Source organism: Scyliorhinus torazame, chromosome 3 (assembly GCF_047496885.1).
Source record: "Scyliorhinus torazame isolate Kashiwa2021f chromosome 3, sScyTor2.1, whole genome shotgun sequence".
Classification (NCBI taxonomy): Eukaryota; Metazoa; Chordata; class Chondrichthyes; order Carcharhiniformes; family Scyliorhinidae; genus Scyliorhinus; species Scyliorhinus torazame.
Genome location: NC_092709.1, coordinates 200587934 through 200610924, shown reverse-complemented (window position 1 = coordinate 200610924; position 22991 = coordinate 200587934). Strand labels below are relative to the sequence as shown.

Sequence of the window (22991 nt, the reverse complement as noted above, 5' to 3'; positions counted from 1 at the left end):
AGTGAGCAACATGGATAGGCTCCTGGTTTTGACAGGAGTTCAGTTTACTGATAAGGATACCTTATTCGAACAGCTGACAAAAGCTTTACAAAAGTTTCTGGGGAAACATTTGATTCCAATGGCTCTGATGACCCAAATAGGTCAGCCTACAATAAGGCAGAATATGGAAGATACACTAGTAACAGGATGGCAAAATCGTATGGCTACGAACAGGGCTCAAGACTACAGAAGGAGACCGAGACAAGGAAATTATGAAGACAGAAACCCAGTTAGAACCTACAATAGGAAGATGAACCCCAGAAATGCAAGGGGCATGATAAAACGATGTTTTCGATGTGACTCTCAATACCATTATGCTTTCAACTGTCCAACTCGTTATGATAGAGTGTCTGAAGCGACACATGACACGGAAGAGTCAGAAGAGGAAAAAGATAGCGACCAGAAAGAAGGCATTTTCCTATTGACAAGCAGTTTTACGCTGGTAATGAGGGTGTTGCTTGAAGAATCCTTCAGCTGTGCTGTATTGGACAGTGGCTGCACATCTACTGTGTGTGGAATTGACTGGTTAAAATGTTACCTGGACTCTTTGAATACTGAAAATCATAACAAGGTTAAGGAATTTTAAAGTTCCACAAGTTTTAGGTTTGGGGATGATAATACTTTGAAGTTGCTGAAAAGAGTGGTGATCCCTTGCAATATTGCCGGAGTGAATCATTTCATTAGCACGGATGTTGTATCAAGTGAGATAACTTTGCTTCTGAGCAGACCATCGATGAAGAAAGCACACATGAAACTGGATATGGAACAGGATAAGGCAACAGTTTTTGGAAAGACGGTGGACTTACAATTTACACAGTTGGGACACTATTGTATTCCATTACTGACAAATAATATTTCAAGTAGAGTGGTTAAGGATGTATTAATGGCAGTTGAAAATGGGACTTTAGCTGATTAAAAAGCTTGTGATATTAAAACTGCATAGGCAATTTGCACATCCGTCTCCTCGGAGGCTGAAAAGTTTATTAAAGGATGCAGGGGTAAGGGATGACGACTATACTAGACTGATAGAACAGGTTAGTGACCGCTGTGAAGTTAGTAGGAAGTACAGAAGGCCACCAGCACGACCGATAGTAACCCTACCTTTGGCCAGGGATTTTAACGACATTGTGGCCATGGACCTTAAGATCTGGGATAAAGCAAATAATATATTTATTTTGCATTTTGTAGATTTAGCAACCAGATTTAGTCAATCAACGATTGTACGAAGTAAAGAAAAGAGTAATTCTGGATCAAATCGTGGAAAAATGGATAGGGAAAGGAATGGGTCCACCGGCAAAATTCCTTACGGACAATGGGGGAGAATTTGCTAATGATGAATTTAGGGATATGTGTGAAAACATGGATATCAGAGTTATGAATACGGCTACAGAAAGCCCATTTAGTAATGGTGTCCATGCTGCCATCGATGACATGCTTCGGAAAATTTTGGCAGATCGACCAAATTGCAGGCTAAATTCAGCTTTAGCATGGGGAGTACATGCAAAGAATTCATTGCAGATGGTTGGGGGCTATAGTCCTTATAAATTAGCGTTTGGTAGAAATCCTAAAATTCCGTCCATTTTGGATGACCAGCCTCCAGCTTGGGAGGGGACTACAATTAGCTCTGGTTTTGCTGAACATTTAAATGCATTACATAGCAGTAGAAAAGCTTTTTTGGAAGCAGACGTCTCTGAAATAATTTGCAGAGCTTTAAGACATAACGTACGGCCATCAGATGCCGTTTTTCAGCAAGTAGGCATGGTATACTATAAGAGAGACAATTCTAATGAATGGAAAGGCCCAGGGAAGATCATAGGCATAGATGGCAAAACAATTATTTTGCAACATGGTAATCAAACTGTTAGTGTACATTCATCAAGGATAATGGGTACAGATTACAAATTTTCAAATTTAGACAGAGCAGACAGACATGACGAGGAACCAGAGTCATCTGGTGCGCATGTGTTACAGAACTATGAGGACCAATTAACTGATATAGACAGGGTTTCTGTGGAGGAACACAACACTTCTGATGAATTAGAACAGGCCATTTTTCCGAAAGGGCAACTGCCAAAAGTTGGTACAAAAGTGACATACTTGCCTGAAGGGTCTAGTCAATGGAAGGATGCAACTGTTATTAGTAGAGCTGGGAAGGCCACTGGAAAGTATAAACATTGGTTGAATGTGCAGCATTCAGGGGAAGGAGTCAAGACAATGGATTGGGTAAACGAAGTTCAAAAATGGAAGGCACAGAAACGCAGTGCCAGTTCAGAAAGTACATATGATAGTGAACAGGTCTGCAGGAAAAGGTTGAGAACTATTGAAATGACATCCCACAGCAGAAGGGAAAGATCAAGCAGTAGCAGTACTGAACAAGATACCAGGCGGGAGAGGGGACGTAGTTTGTCAAGATCTCGGAACGTGAGTAAGACTACGAATACTAATCGGAGTAGAAGCCCACATGCACGTGAGATTTTGGTGGCTTCAAATAAATTAGATAAAAAAGTTATCAAAGAAGCTAAGCAGCAAGAATTGCATAGTCGGAGTGAATTTGGGGTATACACGGAAGTACCGGATAGGGGACAAAGAGCTCTATCCCACAGATGGATTTGCACGGAAAAGGTTCTTCCGGATGGAACTTATAAGGCAAAGGCCAGGCTTGTGGCAAGGGGATTTGAAGAAAACTTAGAAGATCAGGATTTAAGGGTAGATTCACCTACAGCAGGAAGGTTATTTTAAAGATCTTCTTGGCTCTATTAGCCACAAAGGCATGGGAATGCAAATCTATAGATATAAAAGCTGCCTTTTTGCAGGGGCATCAGCTCCAGAGAGACATTTTTCTCTGTCCTCCTAAAGAAGCAGCTAACACAGAAGGGGTACTCTGGAAGTTGAACGAATGTGTATATGGAATAAATGATGCATCTAGAGTCTGGTATTTTTCGGTAAGGTCAGTTTTGCCAGTTGAAAGCAGATCCTGCAATGTTTTACTGGCACTATAAAGGAAATCTTTCTGGCATTTTTATGATGCATGTCGATGATTTTTTGTGGGGTGGGACTAGTGGTTTTGAAGCTATTGTAATCTCTGGTTTGAGGAAAGAATTTAGGGTTGGAAGTCAGGCTTCCGGTAAATATATTGGACTGGAAATTGGACAGACTAAGTTAGGGTCAACTTTACGTCAGCAATCTTATTTGGAAAGCATCAGCCCAATAGCAATTAGTCGTGGCCGAGTTTCACAAAAAGACGTAATGGTTTCAAAGATAGAAAAAGAGCAACTGCGAAGTTTAATTGGGCAACTGAACTGGTCAGGTAGACAGACTAGACCGGACGTGAGTTTTGATGTCTTAGAGTTGAGTACAAAAATGAATGATCCCAAGGTGGAAGACATAATAAGAGCAAAGAAAGCATTGGCCAAACTAAAAATGCAGGAGTGTGTTTTGAAGTTCCCGGTTTTAGGTGACCTTAGGCACTTGAAACTCATAGTTTATAGTGATGCGTCCTACACAAATTTATGTGATGGGGTTTCAAGCGCAGGAGGTTTTATCATTTTCTTTTTGCGGAACAATGGTAAATGTTGCCCGCTTGTGTGGGAAACAAAGAAAATAAGGAGAGTGGTAAAACGCACTTTGGCTGCTGAGACGTTAAGCCTTGTAGAGGCGGTGGATATGGCCTTTTATATAAGCATGATGCTGACAGAAATTTTGGGATTAGGGGATTTGGGTAATATACCAATTGACTGTCACATTGACAATAAATCCCTGTGGGAAAATGTGCACTCTACAAAAAGTGTTAATGAAAAGAGGTTACAGATAGACATCGCAAGTTTGAAGCAGATGTTGGACAGAGGGGAAATGACAAAAATTAAATGGGTCGACAGGAGCTATCAACTGTCAGACTGTTTTACGAAAAGAGGGGCGAGTTCACAGAAACTTTTGGATATTGTTAATGAAGAGCGCTTGTTTCTGTGACTTTTTTTTTTTCTTTCTCGTTCCAAAAAAAAGGGGGTGGGAAATCATGTGTGTGTTTTTGACTTTCTTGAAATTTTGTTTTCACCTAATTATTTTTTTTCTCCAAGGAAGGGGAGACTGTTAAGTAATGGGTTAAGAGACATTGCAATTAAGACCATAAGACCATAAGACATAGGAGCGGAAGGACGGCCATTTGGCCCATCGAGTCCACTCCACCATTCAATCATGATTGATTTCAACTCCATTTACCCGCTCTCTCTCCATAGCCCTTAATTCCTCGAGAAATCAACTTCTGTCTTAAAGACACTCAACGTCCCGGCCTCCACCACCCTCTGTGGCAATGAATTCCACCGACCCACCACTCTGTGGCTGAAGAAATTTCTCCTTCTCTCTGTTCTAAAGTGACTCCCTTTTATTCTAAGGCTGTGCCCCCAGGTCCTAGTCTCCCCTGCTAATGGAAACAACTTCCCTACATCCACCCTATCTAAGCCATTCATTATCTTGTAAGTTTCTATTAGATCTCCCCTCAACCTCCTAAACTCCAATGAATATAATCCCAGGATCCTCAGACGTTCATCGTATGTTAGGCCTACCATTCCTGGGATCATCCGTGTGAATCTCCGCTGGACCCGCTCCAGTGCCACTATGTCCTTCCTGAGGTGTGGGGCCCAAAATTGCTCACAGTATTCTAAATGGGGCCTAACAAATGTTTTATAAAGCTTCAGAAGTACATCCCTGCTTTTATATTCCAAGCCTCTTGAGATAAATGACAACATTGCATTTGCTTTCTTAATTACGGACTCAACCTGCAAGTTTACCTTTAGAGAATCCTGGACTAGGACTCCCAAGTCCCTTTGCACTTCAGCATTATGAATTTTGTCACCGTTTAGAAAATAGTCCATGCCTCTATTCTTTTTTCCAAAGTGCAAGACCTCGCACTTGCCCACGTTGAATTTCATCAGCCATTTCTTGGACCACTCTCCTAAACTGTCTAAATCTTTCTGCAGCCTCCCCACCTCCTCCATACTACCTGCCCCTCCACCTATCTTTGTATCATCGGCAAACTTAGCCAGAATGCCCCAGTCCCGTCATCTAGATCATTAATATATAAAGAGAACAGCTGTGGCCCCAACTAGTTGTCTCATTTATGTTAAGTATCCATTAATTGACACTGATATGTAAAGGGGCTTCAGGTGGCCTCTGTCAGGTGTTGTGTTAAACGTTTTGTGCAGAGGCTGTGGAAGTGAAATAAATGGTGTTTGGTGAAAAGGAACAAGAACTTTAGACTCTTCATATCACAGCAACTAAAACGGCTAACAGGGAGAATTCAGAATGTCCAAATTACCTAACAGCACCTCTTTTGGGACTTGTGGGAGGAAACCGGAGCACCCGGAGGAAACCCACACAGACACGGGGAGAACGTGCGGACTCCGCACAGACAGTAACCCAGCCAGGAATCTACCCTGGCGCTGTGAAGCCACAGTGCTACCCATTGTGCTACCGTGCTGCCCTAAGGAATCAGAGCAGCTTCTGCAAAGAGAAATCGTTCCTTCCTTATCACTCTAATTCTTCCTATGATAATTTTATATACATAAATTGAATCTTCACATATCATCCTCTGTTTCAAAGAAAGTAATCTCAGTTTATCCAATCTTTCCTCACAGATAAAGTTCCTTATTCATGGAATCACCCTGTTAAATCTCTTGTTCAGTCTGATCATATCCTGCCTTTAATGTGCACATCAGAACTATACGTAGTACCTTTGCTGGAGCCTAACCAGTGTCTTACACAGTTCTACCATTAGCACCCTTCTACTATACCGGATGCAACAGCCAAAAAAGGAAAGTATCCTGTATACCTTCTTGACCACTAATTGCCTTATCTACCTGTCCTGCTATCTTCAGCGATCTCTAGCAATGTCGACCACTCCGTGGTCCCTCTGTTCCTCAACACTTCTCAGTATCCTACCATTTATTCTATAATCCCTTGACCGGTTTGTCCTCCCAAAATGCATCACCTTCCACTTCTCCAGACTGAATTCCATTTGTCACTTTTCTGCTCATCAATCCATTGATTTAATTCTGCAGGTTCTTCGCTATCAACCGCACGGTCAATTTTTGTATCATCTGCAAACTTCTTAATCATGCCCTCTACAGTTAAGTCTAGATCATTGATATTAAACAATAAAAGGAACCTTGTAGATTCTCACTGGAAAAGGCTGTCGCCAACCATTTGCTTCCTGTCACTGATCCAACTTGTCACTTTTCCCGGCATCCCATGGGCTTTTATTTTTCATACCAGTCTGTCATGTGATATCTTCTCAAAAGCCATGCTGAAGTCCATGCAAACGACACCAAACATGTCATCCTCATTCAGGTTAGTTTGACACGACAATTCTTCAACAAATCCACATTGCCTGATCGTGATTAATCTGGTTCTTTCGAAGTGACGATTTATCCTGTCCCTGAACTTCTTTCCAATTATTTCACACCACCAATGTTATGGTGACTAGCCTATGTGACTCAATCTATCTCTTTCCTCTGTTTTAAAGAAAGGTGCGTCAGCAAGCTTCCAGCACCACACCTGTAACTAAAGAGGATTGGAAAATGATGGTCAAAGACTCTTCAGTTTCCTCCCTTGCTTCTCTCAGCAGACTCCGATGGATTTTATCTGGGCCTAGCACTTGCTAAGTATCATAGCATTTCCTCTGTCACAATGTTTATTCCGTTCAGTAATTCACACTCATTCTCCATAACTGCACTGTTGGCACAGTCATCTGTTTTGTGAAGACTGACACTCCGTTTGCCTTTTTTAGTCAATAGGCCATTCTCTTTCCTGGGCTATCCTCTTGTTCTTTATGCATTAATGCAACATATTTGGGTTATCCTTGATGTTACTTGCACATGTTTTTGTACCCGCTCTGTTTTCCTAATTTCCTTTTAACCCTACAGGCATTTTGCAGTACTTAGCTATCGCTATCTAATATAACTTTTTTAAAAATGTTATCCTATCCTGCATGCTGTGTGACACGCAAGTGGCTCTAGATTTGGATGACCCATCCTTTTTCTTTGCGGAGATATATTTGTTCTGATTCATCACTATCTTCTTGAATATCTTCAACTATCCTTTTTTTTAGAAAAAGTATTTTTATTCCACAAATTTTCAATATTTTTACAATTTCCAACAACCCCACAAACCCCCTAACCCACCAATCCCCCCCCCCCCCCCCAAACACACACCCTGTCCCTCCCTCAGCAGTCAACGGTAGCCAACTCCCCAAAATGCAAATAAACAAACCCCAGCAATTGTGGAACTCATCACTCCCCCCCCCCCCCCCTTAGAGCAAATGTCACTTTTTCCAGGGCCAAAAACCCCAACAGATCCCCCTGTCACGCCGAGGCACTTGGTGGAGAAGCTGACTAGCCTACAAGCAATCAACGAGGCGAAGGCTAAAATATCTGCCCCTGCACTCGCCTGCAGCTCTGTCCGGTTCAACACCCCGAATATGGCTTCTAGGGGACCGGGCTCCATTTCCACATGTGAACCCCAAAATGCTGCTGAACACAGACCTTAAAAGTCGTTCCAGCTTCGGGCAGGCCCAAAACATGCACATGGTTCGCAGGGCCCCACCCACATCGCTCACAGATATCCTCCACACCTTCGAACATCTGGCTCATCCTGGACTTTGTGAGGTGCACTCTGTACAAAACCTTCAGCTGTATCAGCCCCAGCCTCGGACATGACGTTGAGGCATTTACCCTCCACACCACCTCACACCACAATCCTTCCTTCAGCGCCGCCCCCAACTCTTCCTCCCACTTCGCCTTAACCCCTTCCATGGACACCCCATCTTCCTCCAAAAATTCCTGTAAATCATCGAGACGACTCCCCTCTTCAACACCCTGCTGACAGCACCATCTCCAGCTCCTCCAAACTCACAAATCGCCGTCCCAGGAATAGATCCTTAATTTCCATGATTCCCCCTCTCTTCCCATCCCTGGAACCTTGCATCAATCCTTCCCGGTTCACCCATAATTCCCCCTAATTGGTGTCCCCCCCCCCCCCCCAATCCGACCTCGCTCCCAACCTAAAATGCTGCCTATGATGCAGTGGTTAGCACTGCTGCGTCACGGCGCCTAGGATCCGGGTTCAATCCCGGCCCCGAGTCACTGTCCGTGTGGATTTTGCACATTCTCCTCGTGTCTGCATGAATCTCACCCCCACAACCCAAAGATGCGCAGGGTAGGTGAATTGGCCACGCTAAATTGCCCCTTAATTGGAAAAAAAATTGGGTGGATTTAATTTAAAGAACAAAAATTGGAAAAATAAATAAATAAATAAAATGCTGCCGAAACTGCCTCCAGATCTTCAGCGTGGCCATCACCACTAGACTCACTGAGTACTTTCCTGGGGCCATCGAGAGCGGCGCCGTTGCCTGCGCCCGCAACCCTGACCGCCTGCAAGAGCCTGCCTCCATGCTCACCCACAAAGCCCCACCTGCCTATTCCATCCCTGAGTTTTCCCACCCAACAATAATACATTACCGTCCTAATCCTAGCCACCTCCCTCACCCAAACGAACGAGGAGATCAGCTTGTGCATCCCCCTTTAAAAAAAAGTCTTGGGCGAAAAGACCGCCAGGTACGGAAACAAGAGCAATAATCGTGGCAAAACCTTCATCTTTACCGCCTGCACCCGGCCAGCCAACGACGGAGGGAGGTTATCCCACCTCAGCAAGTCGGCCTTCGCCCTCCCCACCAAACTAGTGAAATTGAACTTCCAGAGACCTGCCCAGTCCCAGGCCAAATGCCTAAAGTGAGGCATTGCCAAATGAAATGGCAGATCCCCACCCCCAGAGGAGAGACCATAAAATACTCCCCTTTGTCTCAATTCAATTTGTACCCAGAAAACGTCCCAAATCAAAGCAAACCCAATTTGTCTTCCACCAAAGAGCTTGGCTCCAAAATACACAACAAGTCATCCGCATACAAGGACACCCTATGTTCCTCGCCCTCACCCCCCATCCCTTTCCAGAACCCCGAGCTCCTCAACACAAGGGCTCTAACCAATGCAAACAGAAGGGAGGGACAACTAATCTAATCTTTATTATTGTCACAAGTAGGCTTACATTAACAATGCAATTAAATTACTGTGAAAATCCCCTAGTCGCCACATTCCGATGCCTGTTCGGGTTCACACAGGGAGCATTCAGAATGTCCAATTCACCGAACACGCACGTCTTTCGGGACTTGTGGGAGGAAACCGGAGCACCCGGGGAAAACCCACGCAGACACGTGGAGAACGTGCAGACATGGGACATTCCTACCTCATACCCCGATGCAATACAAAATAACCTGGATTCATACTATTCGTGCGCACGCACGCCATCAGCTCCTTGTATAATAGCTGCACCCATGCCACAAATGTCGGCCCAATCCTGAATTTCTCCAACATGCCATCAAATTACTCCACCCGATCAAATTACTTCTTCACATCCAAGACACCACCACCTCCATCTCCCTTCTCTCTACCGGAAAAAGCACCACATTCAACAGCCTCCTCATATTCAAGGACAATTGCCTGCCGTTTATAAACCCCGTCCGATCCTCCCCAATCACCTTAAGAAGGCACCCCTCCAACCTTGATGCCATCACCTTTGCCAATATCTTTTTTTTTTTAATATAAATGTTTTCATTCTCCATTTTCACATTTTCCTTCAAAATTTACACCCCAGCCACAGACAGTAAACGGTAACAAATACAAAATCAATCCCCTTAACAATAACAACGATCCCATCCTCCCTCCGCCCCAAACAACGGCCCACCTGTCAATATATGCATCCAATAAAACAAGCCCGCCCACGGTGGAAACAAAAAAACAGAGAAAAAGAAAAAGGAGTCCGGGACCGCCCATGGTCACCATTAACCTATAGAGTCCATCCCCCCCCCCTACCCCCCCCCCCCCCCCCCCCCCACTACACTCAACGCCATCCAACCTCTGAAAGACTACCATACATGATACCCAAGAATTGTAAACACCCCCTCCTCCAACTCCTCCCGTCCACTGCCTCTTGTGAAACTCTTTCCCCCCCCCCCCAACCTCTGTTCCTTCCTCCCAACTTTTCACCCCGTCGAGACCACTCGGACCCTGTTCTGCCAGGCTCCGATGGCCACAGCCCCTCCCCCACCTCACTCCCGTTCACTGGCCGGCTTAAACCGACCAGCGTGGAGGCCCCCGCCCGGGTCCCTTTCCCCCTTGCCCGGCCCTAGGAAAGCCCAGAAATCCTCTTTTTAGCACAAACCCCGCATATCCACCTATACCCCAAAGAGCCCTCATTTCGAGTGAAAGTCCCATCACTTCCCTTGTCCAAATATATACAACATTGGCTCCTTTAGCCCCTACACCCGCACGCAGTGAAACAAAAAAGAAGAAAATACAGTCATGAGGTTACATCGGCACATGCCCATTTCTCAATTTCTCAGTTCTGCCACAGTCCTTCTGCCTTCGCAAACTCCTCCGCTGCTTCCGCCGTTCCAAAATAAAAGTCCTTGAGCTTGTAAGTCACCCTCAGCTTCGCTGGATATACAATGCCGCACTGCGCCTTGCTAATGTACAGTGCCCTCTTCAGCCGGTTGAAGGCAGCCCGCCTCCTCGCCAGCTCCACCGTAAAGTCCTGGTATACACGTATACCAGCTCCACTCCACTGCACCACCCGCTTCTGCTTGGCCCAGCACAGGACCTTCTCTTTCACACTGTACCTACGGAAGCACAGAGTCACTACCCTAGGAGGCTCACTCGCCTTTGGTACAGGCCCCCACGACCGATGAGCCTGATCCAGTTCATATCAGGAGGGATCCTCCCCCTCCCCCAATAGTTTTGCCAGAATCGCGGCAAAATACTCAGTCGGCCTCGGTCCTTCAACTCCTTCGGGCAGCCCCACAGTCCTCAAATTCTGTCGCCTGGATCTGTTTTCCAGGTCTTCCATTTTTCCACGCAGACCCTTGTTAATCTCCATCACCTTTCGCATCTCCTGCCCCATCGAGGTAAGTTGATCACCGTCCTGCAATAATGTCTCCTCCACTTCCTTCAGCGCCTCCCCTTGCTCCCGCACCTCCGCCACTGCGCTCGCCACCGCCGTCGTCACCGGGGAAATCGCCTCCTCCATCAGCACACTCAAAACCTCCCTCATCTCCTTCCTCATTGTCTCCATGTATTTTGTAAACTGCCTTTCGAATTCCGCAGCCATCACCGTAGGTATTTCTTCAGCCGTAAGCAATGCGGCCTCCCCTGGTGCTCCAGCCTCCATTTTCATTGGTGACCCCGCGGTGACCTTTCCACTACCCGAAGGACCTTCAGCTGTTTTTTTTACGGCCGTTCTTTTGCTCACCCTCGACATTTTCCTTTATTGTGCCTTCACTGTGCCTCCTCTGTGCCTTCTCCCTCCTTTTGCCGCCTCCGTGGACCCTGGGACCAGGCTTAAAGCCCCGAAAATGCCGTTCCCGAACGGGAGCCCTACATTGTGCGGCTGCCTCCCGCCCGCCATCACCGGAAGTCCACCTTTGCCAATATCTTGGTGTCTACATTCAGCAGAGATATGGGCCTGTACGACCTATACTCCACCGGATCCTTGACCTTTTTAAGCAACAACGAGATGGAGACCTATCCCATCGTTTGCGGCAAGAGCCCTCTATCCATCGCATCCTCAAACATTCCCATCAACAGCGCCAGCCTGTCCTAAATCTTCTCTAAAATTCCACTGGGAACCCATCTGACCCCACCGCCTTCCCTGCCTGCATCCTCCCAATTGCCACCTTCACCTCTTCCACCCCCATCGGCTCCTCTAGCCCTGCCCTCTCCACCTCACCTTGGGCACTCTAATCCATCCAGAAGCTCCCTCATCTCCGTTCCTCCTCTGGTGGCTCGACTTATTGAAGTCCTTCTAAAACTCCTCAAACACCTTATTAATCTGTTACCGGAGCCAACACCCCTGTCCTGCCCCGCACCCAAACTATCTCCCTCGCTGTGGCTTCCCTGCGAAGCTGACCTGCCAGCATGCACCCTGCCTTCTCCTTGTACTCATAGACAGCCCCCTCGCCCTTCTCAACTGACGCACCACTTTCCCCGTGGACAATAATGCAAACCTCGCCTACAAATCCTTCCTTTTTACCAGGAGCCCTGGGTCCCCTGCGTACCAGTCATCCATCTCCAGAATCTCCTCTATCAGTCGTTGGCGCTCCTCCTTCTCCACCTTGGCCTTAAATGGGATCACCTCTCCCTTCACCACCACCTTCTGAGCTCCCAAACCCCTGACGGCAAAACCTCCCCGTGCAATTGAACCCCACATACTCCTCAATCACCTTCCTTATCTTATCACAGAAGTTCCGATCCACAAATAACCCCACACCCATCCTCCACCCTGGCTTCTCGGCTGCTCCCATCTCCAATATCACGTCCATCCAATGCTGAGCGTGATCAGAGTTCACAATTGACTAGTACTCTGCTTTCTTAACTCCAGCCACCAGTGCCATTCCCACCACAAAAAAATAAATCCTTGAAAATACCTTGTGCACCAGGAAGACAAAGGAATACTCTCGATCTCTTGGATGCAAAAAATCTCCATGGGTTTCTCTCCCCCCCCCCCCCCCCCCCCGCTAATGAACCCTGCTAAGGTCTTCACCCCCCCTCCCCCCGATGGGGTCAGCAAGTGCGGCTGGGACCTGTCCACCCTTGGCTTCAGCACTGTGTTCCAATCACCTCCCCACCATCAACTCATAGGAATCCAGATCTGGGATGGCACCCAGCTCTCTTCACGAATCCCGTTTTCATCCCAATTGGGGGTATATACACTTAACCAGCGCCACAAGCCTCCCCTCCAATGCGCCCATCACTATCACGTACCTGCCCCCCGATCCGCCACCACCTTCTCCATCTGAAACCTCACCCGCTTGCCCACCAAACCCAGCCCCCGCCATCTTCTTTCCTGCTGGTCTCACAGCAACACTCGCCGGCAGACTTTTGTTCGCCCGCTTCTTTCCAGGACCTTTCTTCTGGGACTTCAACATTTCTCAACGTTCTTTTGACTTCCCACACCAAGTCATCCAAAAACTACCTCTGAGACCGGGCATAAATGCCCAAAAGCCAGAGACACTAACGTGCGACCTCCACCTACATGCTGCCCCTGGAAGTCCATCTTCAACTGTCCTAACCAAAAGGAAGATTATTTTGTTTGGACACCAATCATTTCAGCCCCATCATATGGCCGCCCTGGGTAGTCTCCTAGGCCCAACCATCCCCAGATGCTTTATCAATTACCTTTCCTCCATCCAAACGTCAGAAGCTGACGATTGATCAGTGTTCAGCAAAATTCACAGCTCCCCAAATACCGATGCAGTCCATGCTTGCATGCAGCAAATCCCAGACGATATTTAGGTTTGGGCTGATAAGTAGTAATTAACATTTGAGCCACGCAAGTGCCAGTGAATGACCATCACCAGCAAAAGAATCTAACCATCTCTCCTTGAAGTCCAATGTTATTACCATTGCTGAAGCATCAACATCCTGGAGGTTGACCAGAAACTTAACTGAACTAGTCATATAAGCAGTGTGGCTGCAATAGAGATGCATTTTGGTTATCAATTTTTTTAACTCTTATTTTCCTTGCTCTTTTTGAAGGAAACTCTCCATTCTCATGTTTGGTAGATGACCATGTTGTTGATCAATCTTTGTATCACTTTGCTTGATGTGTCCTTTTTTGGCTTGGCATCATTTGTTTTCAGATTACGTGGTGAAGTATGCTATATACGTGCAGGTTTTTGATGCTGACATTTTTACTATCTTTTTAAGTTAAAGAAGTTAAATATTCAGAATCATGTGTGAGACCTATGTTCTAGAGCATAACGCAACAAATGGACTGGTTGAAGTAAATTTGTGTGAATAGTTTTAGGAAACATTGTTGAATAGGCTTATGAAATATTAATTTGCAAATGGCTATGAGATTACTTTTTAAGAATTTAGCTAACATATCAATATTGAGTGTAAATATGGAATACCATGCACATCATTACAAACACACAGTAATACCAACTCCACCATCTCATAAACCAGAAGACAAGTTCTTAAAAATTTAGAGATTTGGTATAGAAATTGAGTTTTTCCCAAGCATAAACCAATCTAGATTGACGGTTGCTTTATAAATTTAATTAGTGGTTTAATTAATCTCTTAACATGGCCGGATTCTTTCAGAAACTATATTACTGAATTTGTAAATGATTTGCAAAACACCTAAAAAAGAAATTCTATCTGTTGTCCCAGTTCTCCCACCACAATAGAATGATATGGCACAGAAGGAGGTTATTTAGCTTATGTGGCTTGTGCCAGCTCTTTGGCAGAACACTCTAATCCTCTTTCCTTAAAGCCCTGTGAATTGTATTTACCCAATTCCCTTTTTCCCAATCCACCATCTGAATTTTAGGCATCACCTCTTGCGATTAATAATTGGTATCTCATCTAGGTAGCCTTCAGCTATTCAACATGAAGGGCATCCAAAATGTGGACAATCTTATTTACACCCAATATCCCCATGCACACATGTTGCACACATGCAAACGTGTCTCCGTATGCAAGAGAATATACGGGCTGAATTGTGCAGGAAACGTGCCAGGCTGGCTGCTAGGTGTATGGGCCTCTCCTGCCGCCAGTATTTTGAAGCCCTTAAGGGGGTATTAATTGCCCACTTAAAGGCCTCAATTTGTCCACTGGTAGGAAGACGATCCACGCCAATTCCTGCCGTTGGTAGCGGGGTGGAATGGATGGGTAGACGGCTGGATTTAATGAGCATCGCCACCTCCAAACCTGCCAGTGGGGAAGTGTTAAATCCAGCTCTGAGATTGCAATGCAGAAGCAGAATCTCAGTTTGATCTTTCCTCGCCACAGGTTATTGGATGGTGTGGCCAACTGGGGCATCTTGCACTTACTGTCTATACCCAGTAGATTGATAGACACAGGAAAGAATTGAGGGCTTTCCTGGTCTGAGCAGCTGAATAATTTGTTAACAGCTCCTTACATGTTGGTATTACTGTAATGTAATGTCCTTTGAGGACATTAACAGTGCGGTAGATAACGGGGAGCCAATGGATGTGGTATATCTGGATTTCCAGAAAGCCTTTGACAAGGTGCCACACAAAAGGTTGTTGCATAAGATAAAGATGCATGGCATTAAGGGGAAAGTAGTAGCATGGATCGAGGATTGGTTAATTAATAGAAAGCAAAGAGTGGGGATTAATGGGTGTTTCTCTGGTTGGCAATCAGTAGCTAGTGGTGTCCCTCGGGGATCAGTGTTGGGCCCACAACTGTTCACAATTTACATAGATGATTTGGAGTTGGGGACCAAGGGCAATGTGTCCAAGTTTGCAGACGACACTAAGATAAGTGGTAAAGCAAAAAGTGCAGAGGATACTGGAAGTCTGCAGAGGGATTTCGATAGGCTAGGTGAATGGGCTAGGGTCTGGCAGATGGAATACAATGTTGACAAATGTGAGGTTATCCATTTTGGTAGGAATAACAGCAAAAGGGATTATTATTTAAATGATAAAATATTAAAACATGCTGCTGTGCAGACAGACCTGGGTGTGCTAGTGCATGAGTCGCAGAAAGTTGGTTTTCAGGTGCAACAGGTGATTAAGAAGGCAAATGGAATTTTGTCCTTCATTGCTAGAGGGATGGAGTTTAAGACTAGGGAGTTTATGCTGCAATTGTATAAGGTGTTCGTGAGGCCACACCTGGAGTATTGTGTTCAGTTTTGGTCTCCTTACTTGAGAAAGGACGTACTGGCACTGGAGGGTGTGCAGAGGAGATTCACTAGGTTAATCCCAGAGCTGAAGGGGTTGGATTACGAGGAGAGGTTGAGTAGACTGGGACTGTACTCGTTGGGATTTAGAAGGATGAGGGGGGATCTTATAGAAACATATAAGATTATGAAGGGAATAGATAGGATAGATGCGGGCAGGTTGTTTCCACTGGCGGGTAAAAGCAGAACTAGGGGGCATAGCCTCAAAAAAGGGGAAGTAGATTTAGGACTGAGTTTAGGAGGAACTTCTTCACCCAAAAGGTTGTGAATCTATGGAATTCCTTGCCCAGTGAAGCAGTAGAGGCTCCTTCATTAAATGTTTTTAAGATAAAGATAGATAGTTTTTTGAAGAATAAAGGGATTAAGGGTTATGGTGTTCGGGCCGGAAAGTGGAGCTGAGTCCACAAAAGATCAGCCATGATCTCATTGAATGGTGGAGCAGGCTCGAGGGGCCAGATGGCCTACTCCTGCTCCTAGTTCTTATGTTCTTACTTCAGGCCAAGGCACAGACACTGGCCTGGAGCCACTGCAACACCCCTGCCCCCCTCCTGCCTACCCCAAACTATCATGGCCTCTGTATTTATCCAAACAACTTGGATGGCTCATTGATACTAATGTGTGTATTATTTCTTGGTGGTGTCTTCATCCTTGCACTTATTCAATTTTTAAAAACTTCCTCAAACTCTCATCTTTTCACCAAACTTCTAGGTCATCCATCCCTAATGCACTTGATCGCTTGAAGGTTCAACACCTTCATTTGTTTTTTCCTTTTCTTTCCCCTCCCACCCTTGAATATTTTCTGATATTAAAGGCTTTGTATGAATTCAAATTATCATTGTTCTAAATGCCCTGCATGGTGAAATGCAGAAGCATATAGATAAGGAAATTCCAAAACTTGGATCTTGTCATCTTGGCCAAGCAGCAGTCAGTGCACCAAATTGGCTTGGGTTGGTGCTAATTCATGGAGTCCTGCCTCCTTGCCTTGTCCTACACTTGAAGAGTGGTGCCCCTCAAGCTATATGTAACCAATTGTCTATCTAATGGAAAGAGATGCCTATGGTCCTTTCTGGACTGTGGCTAATTGTGAAATTAGAGGAAGGAGAGAGGAAATAACACCCACGATTCCTGCTCCTGCTTATTATCCAGTAACACTTGGAAACTAACATAACACTATCGGCTGAATAAAAAAAATACGGCTGATGTATGATGTACTGAGATATCAAGTAGCAAGTTAAGGACTGGAACAGACTTCCACAAACCTTAATCTTCATGCCCTTTAAGGGTTCATATAAGGAAAATTTAAGGGAGGGGAGTTACCAGGAGATTTCCATCACCCATGGAACCAATGAGACATTGCAATCAGAAGAGAAGAGCAAACTTGAGGGAAGTCTCACTCTCAGACTCTCACTCTCAGACTCTTCCTCAGGCCCCCATCTTGTCCACAATTGCAAGCTCTTGGGCTCAGCTGCCACCAACTTCCCATCGCTGCTGTCAACCTCACCTTGCCTTTCAGTGGTAGCGTGCAGAGAATCCTGAGATTTTGGAGACTTTTTGCAAGATCTCAAAAGGTGCAGTTTTACACAGAGTTGGCATTGCTGAGTACACTTCACAATTGACTAACAAAACTTCAAATTTCTATCCCTTTGTAACTGGTTGCCTTCTGGGCTAATTTTGCAATATTTATTAATGCTTATGATAACTGGTGTGGTTTCTATTTTCTGTTTGTCTTCTCAGGCCCTGTACCCATTGGTTACCTGCCTGCTCTGCGTCAGTCAAAAACAGTTCTTTCTCAACAATTGGCACATATTCCTTCAGAATTGTCTGTCTCATTTAAAGGTAAGGAATAGGCAATGAGCAAAATCGATTGTTTTAAAAAAAAACATGAAAACTATAGATTCCTTAACAAAAGTCCTCTGCAAAATTAGATTAATTCATGACAATCGGCTCACAATGATTTTTGAATTGATGGATCAAGACTATCTTGGCTAAAGACTGCTGGTCTTTGGGTGCTAGTCTCTGGTTCAACTGTTGTAATCATAGGAATGTGTACTTTTAAAAATGCTTTAATTGTGACATCCTTCCTTCTACTTGTCCTTTTGTCTTTTTGCTTTCTGTTTAACCAAAGATGATCATTTTATTAGCCAAGCTCTTTTTTGAATTTTTCCAATGAGCCACAAATAGCAAGACAAAATAAGAATCAGAGATAATTTTCTCCTCTTTGATTTTCTGTTTATTCACTGTTACTTTGAATTGCTTAAAAATGAAAGTGGCATCATTAGATTAGCAACTAACCTAAATTTCGGCCTCTGAGAGCAGTGTTTATTTCTTCTTTAATGTACCATATTCTTTACAGCACTTATTTTTGTTGCCATCAAATTTGTTTTGGATTTGGGTATTACCATTACTTAAAAAATCTGTGGACTTCGAATGGTTAGAGATGGCTTTTGCTGTGAATTCCAGACATTGGTTTCCAAGGAAACTCTTTCTGCATGCTTATCATTCCATTTATTCTTGGTGCTCCTTGTGGCTGTATATGTATATTATGTTTTGTTTTGTCTTGTTGAACTCACTACTAATGCAATCATATCTTAATTTCTGCTTATAATTAGCATCAAAAAACTATCTTAGAGGGAAAAAATGCTTATGAAGTTCATAGCATGTTTCATTATTTAAGTCATGTTTTCCAAAGATATTATTTTAAACATTCAGTTTTAACTCCCAAGTGACAATGCCAGCAGCGCATTGCAATGCTTTTTGTTATGTTTAACATGAGCTGTTCACATTGCTGTATGTTGTACTTGCATTTGTTCATCAAAAGCCATTAAGAATTTATGTTTGTGCTTTGTTCCCCATCTAACACGCATGGACATCCCATTCTCATGCTTGTTTATGTTTTGCTGTCCTGCATTGCTTTATTCAGATGCCATCTAACAACACTATCAGAAAGCAAATAGAAACTTTGCAGGTGAGTATCCATACCAACTTCTCACACGTATGACAGTCTAGAAAGTTGGTGATAAGCAGATGATATGTAAAAATATCTTCATACAGGTGGTGTTTTTCACACTCAACTGCAGACTAACACTCAGTAAATTGCAGTGATTGCATTACATCTGTTAATCTCCCAATGAAGATGGTCTCACATTTAATTGTGTGGAGTGACCAGCCTAAAATCTTTACCATTACTTCAAGCATGGCAAAAAATAGTGAAATTGAATAAAACTATATCACTAGTTCAATAATATGCATCAAAATAGATTATCGCTATTACTATGGACAGGGGGAGGAATAATTTAGACAACCCTGATTTTCCCCCTCACCACCCGTCCTTAAACAGAAAGGTGTTTTTGAATTTTGATTTCACTCTTTATAAGTGGTAGTGTATTTTCCCCAACATTTGTTTGGAGTGATCCAATCCTCTATTAATAATCCCACAGCAAACATGACATAAGTTAAGAAGGTAGGTTTATTTACACAAACACGAAATGGAATAAAGGATTTTGAAATGTCTGCTCCTTTTTACATTCCTACAGTAAAAGAGGGATAAGGTAAAGAAAGGGGTTCAGGGCAAAGACCACTGTAAAAATATGAATGATGATTTCACATGAGGCCAGAGTCCAATAAGTCAATGCCTAATGAAGGTTCTTTCAGGTGGCTTTGTCTGGCAGAATTCCTGGTCATGGTCCTCTGAACTCGTTTGCAGCTGGAGTCTGGTGAAGATGCAGCAAAGTATTCTTGTATTTGGAAATTAGGTCACTCTGTAGGAAAAATACAGCATCCTCTCCGGAGATCAAACTTTGTGAGAGAGGGAGGTCAGAGGCAGACTGCCTAGAGTCTGGTTTTCTCTTTGGAGGTTAAACCGCAACTGAAGATAAAACCCAAAAGCTGCATAATTGAAGCAATTCAAACAGCTCAAGTCACGGTCACGTGTCAGGGTGGCTTTGGGTCAAGCCATTCAGCTAACGAGGTTCCTTGTTAAAGCACATTGTGTTTTGAGCAGGTAACTGTCGAACCTTTAGCAACAAAGCTGGAGATGAGGAGTCCCAAAAATCTAACTGGTGTCCACAATCCTTTGTGTTGGCTTGGCTGAAATGTTTATACAATTCAAGGAGTGTTACATTCCAGGGGTATGATTGGATTGGATTTGTTTATTGTCACGTGTACCGAGGTACAGTGAAAAGTATTTTTCTGCGAGCAGCTCAACAGATCATTAAATACATGAAAAGGAAATAAAAGAAAATACATAATAGGGCAACACAACATATACAATGTAACTACAGAAGCACTGGCATCGGATGAAGCATACAGGCTGTAGTGTTAATGAGGTCAGTCCATAAGAGGGTCATTTAGGAGTCTGGTGACAGTGGGGAAGAAGCTATTTTTGAGTCAGTTTGTGCGTGTTCTCAGACTTCTGTATCTCCTGCCCGATGGAAGAAGTTGGAAGAGTGAGTAAGCCGGGTGGGAGGGATCTTTGATTATGCTGCCCGCTTTCCCCAGGCAACGGGAGGTGTAGATGGAGTCAATGGATGGGAGGCAGGTTTGTGTGATGGACTGGGCGGTGTTCACGACTCTCTGAAGTTTCTTGTGGTCCTGGGCCGAGCAGTTGCCATACCAGGCTGTGATGCAGACCGATAGGATTTATTATGCCCTGATATATTAACTGTTGCCAATTTTTAAATGCTCAAATGTCCAGAACTGCCAATATGTGGTCAGCAGCAGCCATTTTCAGTTTTCAAATCTATTCACTGAATTTTTCAACACAGTTGTTAGTATTCCATTATATTTTTGTCCTGTGCCTTAAGGATGGTGGACAGGCTTTGTGGGTCAGGAGGTGAGTAATTCGCAGCACAGCTCCCAGCCTTTGACCTACCCTTAATGTCAGTATCTATGATGCTGGTATATGCTCACCCCTACAATGTTGATTTTGGGGGTTCAGTGATGGTAATGCAATTGAACATCATGGGGACATAGTTAGATTTTCTTTTGTTGGAGGTGATTATTTTCAGGCACATATGTGGCATAGTAATTACTTGCCACTTATCAGCCCAAATCCATACTGGATTTTATGGGAAAAGATCTGGAATTTAGGAGATGTAATGGCAAATCTATATTAAAATATTAGTACAACCACCGTTGGATAACAGTGCAACTTCTGGAAACCTCCCCGCCCTCTTGTTCGCCAGCTAGTCCTACAAGAAACTGGGTGGATATTAGTATGTGGCATACTGAATGAATGTGATACTTTCTCTGGCACGTTAGCATATAAAAGCAGCTGTGGGAAACGGGGCTCAGTAATTATGAAAGTAGCACTAGATTCACAGTGTACAAATTAAAGTAGAAGTATGTACATTGAAATACTTAAGAACATAAGAAATAGGACTAGGCGATTTGGCCCATAGAGCCCGCTCTGCTATTACTAAGATATTGGCTCATTTGAAAATTCCACCCCTCCATTAAACCTTCTACTTCCAGTGTTGGCATGGATCCTGACTTTTGTTTGCTCTGTAAACATTTTATTTAAACTTGGTATGTAAACTTTGAGTCATTGATGTTTCTTTGATTCTCTACAATATTGAGGTTCCTTAACCCCAAACACAATTGGTTTGATGGCCAACTCACTCATTGTTGACTGTGAAGTTGAAAAAGGTGAATGAAAGCGTTCTATCCTCCACAAACTTGAGGTCATCTTTATTACCCACGTTCTAATTTTCACCAAATCCCATTCACCCATCACCCTATGCTCTCTGACCTATGTTGGCTTCATGTTAAACAGGGCCTCTTTTAAAATTTTCATCTTTGTATTGAAATGCCTCCATGATCACACCCCTTCCCATCTCTGTCATCTGCTCCAACCCTCCAAGATATCTGTATTCCTCTAATTCCAGCTGTTTGAACATCCCTGATTTTACTTGCTGCACGGTTGGTGGCTGTGTTGTCAGCTGCTAAGGTTTTAGGGTCTGTAGTACCCTCCCTAAACCTAACTGCCTTTATAGCTTTGACTTCTCCTTTAACTTGTTCTTTAAATCCTAGCTCTTTGGCCAAGCTTTTGGTCATCTATCTCCTTATACGGCTCAATGTCAAATTGTGTTTTATAATGCTGCTGTGCAGCAGTAGTCGTGATCTGCATAAGGGTTAGCTCTGCTGCTCATTTCTCCACACTTCACAGCCCTGTGCTTTTGTTTTCAGTTGCTCGTAAGAGCCACGCAATTTCAACTTCAATGAGTAATATGACAATGAAAAAATCCATGAGGTGCTTGCTGTTGCCTTCCGCACGTGTGCTTATGTTCTAATTCTGCTATCACTCCCGAACATTCACGAGTTCCATTGTTTCTTCGCTGTGAAGTGCCTTGTGCCATTTTATTACCTTACAGTGCTGTATAACTGAAAACCTTTGACGATAGTAAAATAATTTTACATGTGTGTTGCTGTTTTTTTGTAAATACTTTGATTAGTTTGAAAAGAAAAACCTCAAATACTTCTGTTTGGAGTAAAATGAAATATGTTTGCTAAATTATTTACATCCCACAATGAATAAGACTTTTACACTCACTGTAAAAAGTGTCATGATGTGGAGATGCCGGCATTGGACTGGGGTGAGCACAGTAAGAAGTCTTACAACACCAGGTTAAAGTCCAACAGGTTTGTTTCGATGTCACGAGCTTTCGGAGCGCTGCTCCTTCCTCAGGTGAATCACCTGAGGAAGGAGCAGTGCTCCAAAAGCTAGTTACATCGAAACAAACCTGTTGGACTTTAACCTGGTGTTGTAAGGCTTCTTACTGTAAAAAGTGCAATATTGCTTGGCTGCTCTGTGCAGCTTTACAAAAGGTTATTGATGAGCATCATACACTTGAAGGTTTTCAAAATGCACTTTGTGCACTTAAAATTTAAATCAACACCTGATTGTTAGTGCATCAATATCTGAGTAATGGAGCAGTCCATTGTCCCCTGAGACAGATGAATGCCAGTAGTAATAATAAGAATGAAGGAAATTGATAGCAGTAATAATGAAGCAAAACAAAGCTTAAGATAAAGGGTCACTTCCTGTAAATTTAAACAGTTTCTTACATATTTGTTTCAGTATAAAAATGTTTACAGGTATTTTATATATCTGTCTTTTACCTGGACTGGTGCTAATAATGTTT

At 43.8% G+C, this 22991-nt stretch overlaps 1 protein-coding gene across 4 annotated transcripts in view; it reads left to right on the top strand.

The window, feature by feature from the left end:
- fryl (furry homolog, like) overlaps positions 1–22991 on the top strand; it is a 683156-nt gene that overhangs the window by 348636 nt on the left and 311529 nt on the right. For all 4 annotated transcript variants that reach the window (XM_072496733.1, XM_072496730.1, XM_072496731.1 and 1 more), the window contains 2 exons: positions 17584–17685; positions 18770–18814. In XM_072496733.1, the coding sequence (XP_072352834.1) occupies positions 17584–17685; positions 18770–18814 (147 nt within the window). The remainder of the gene's footprint in view (positions 1–17583; positions 17686–18769; positions 18815–22991) is intronic.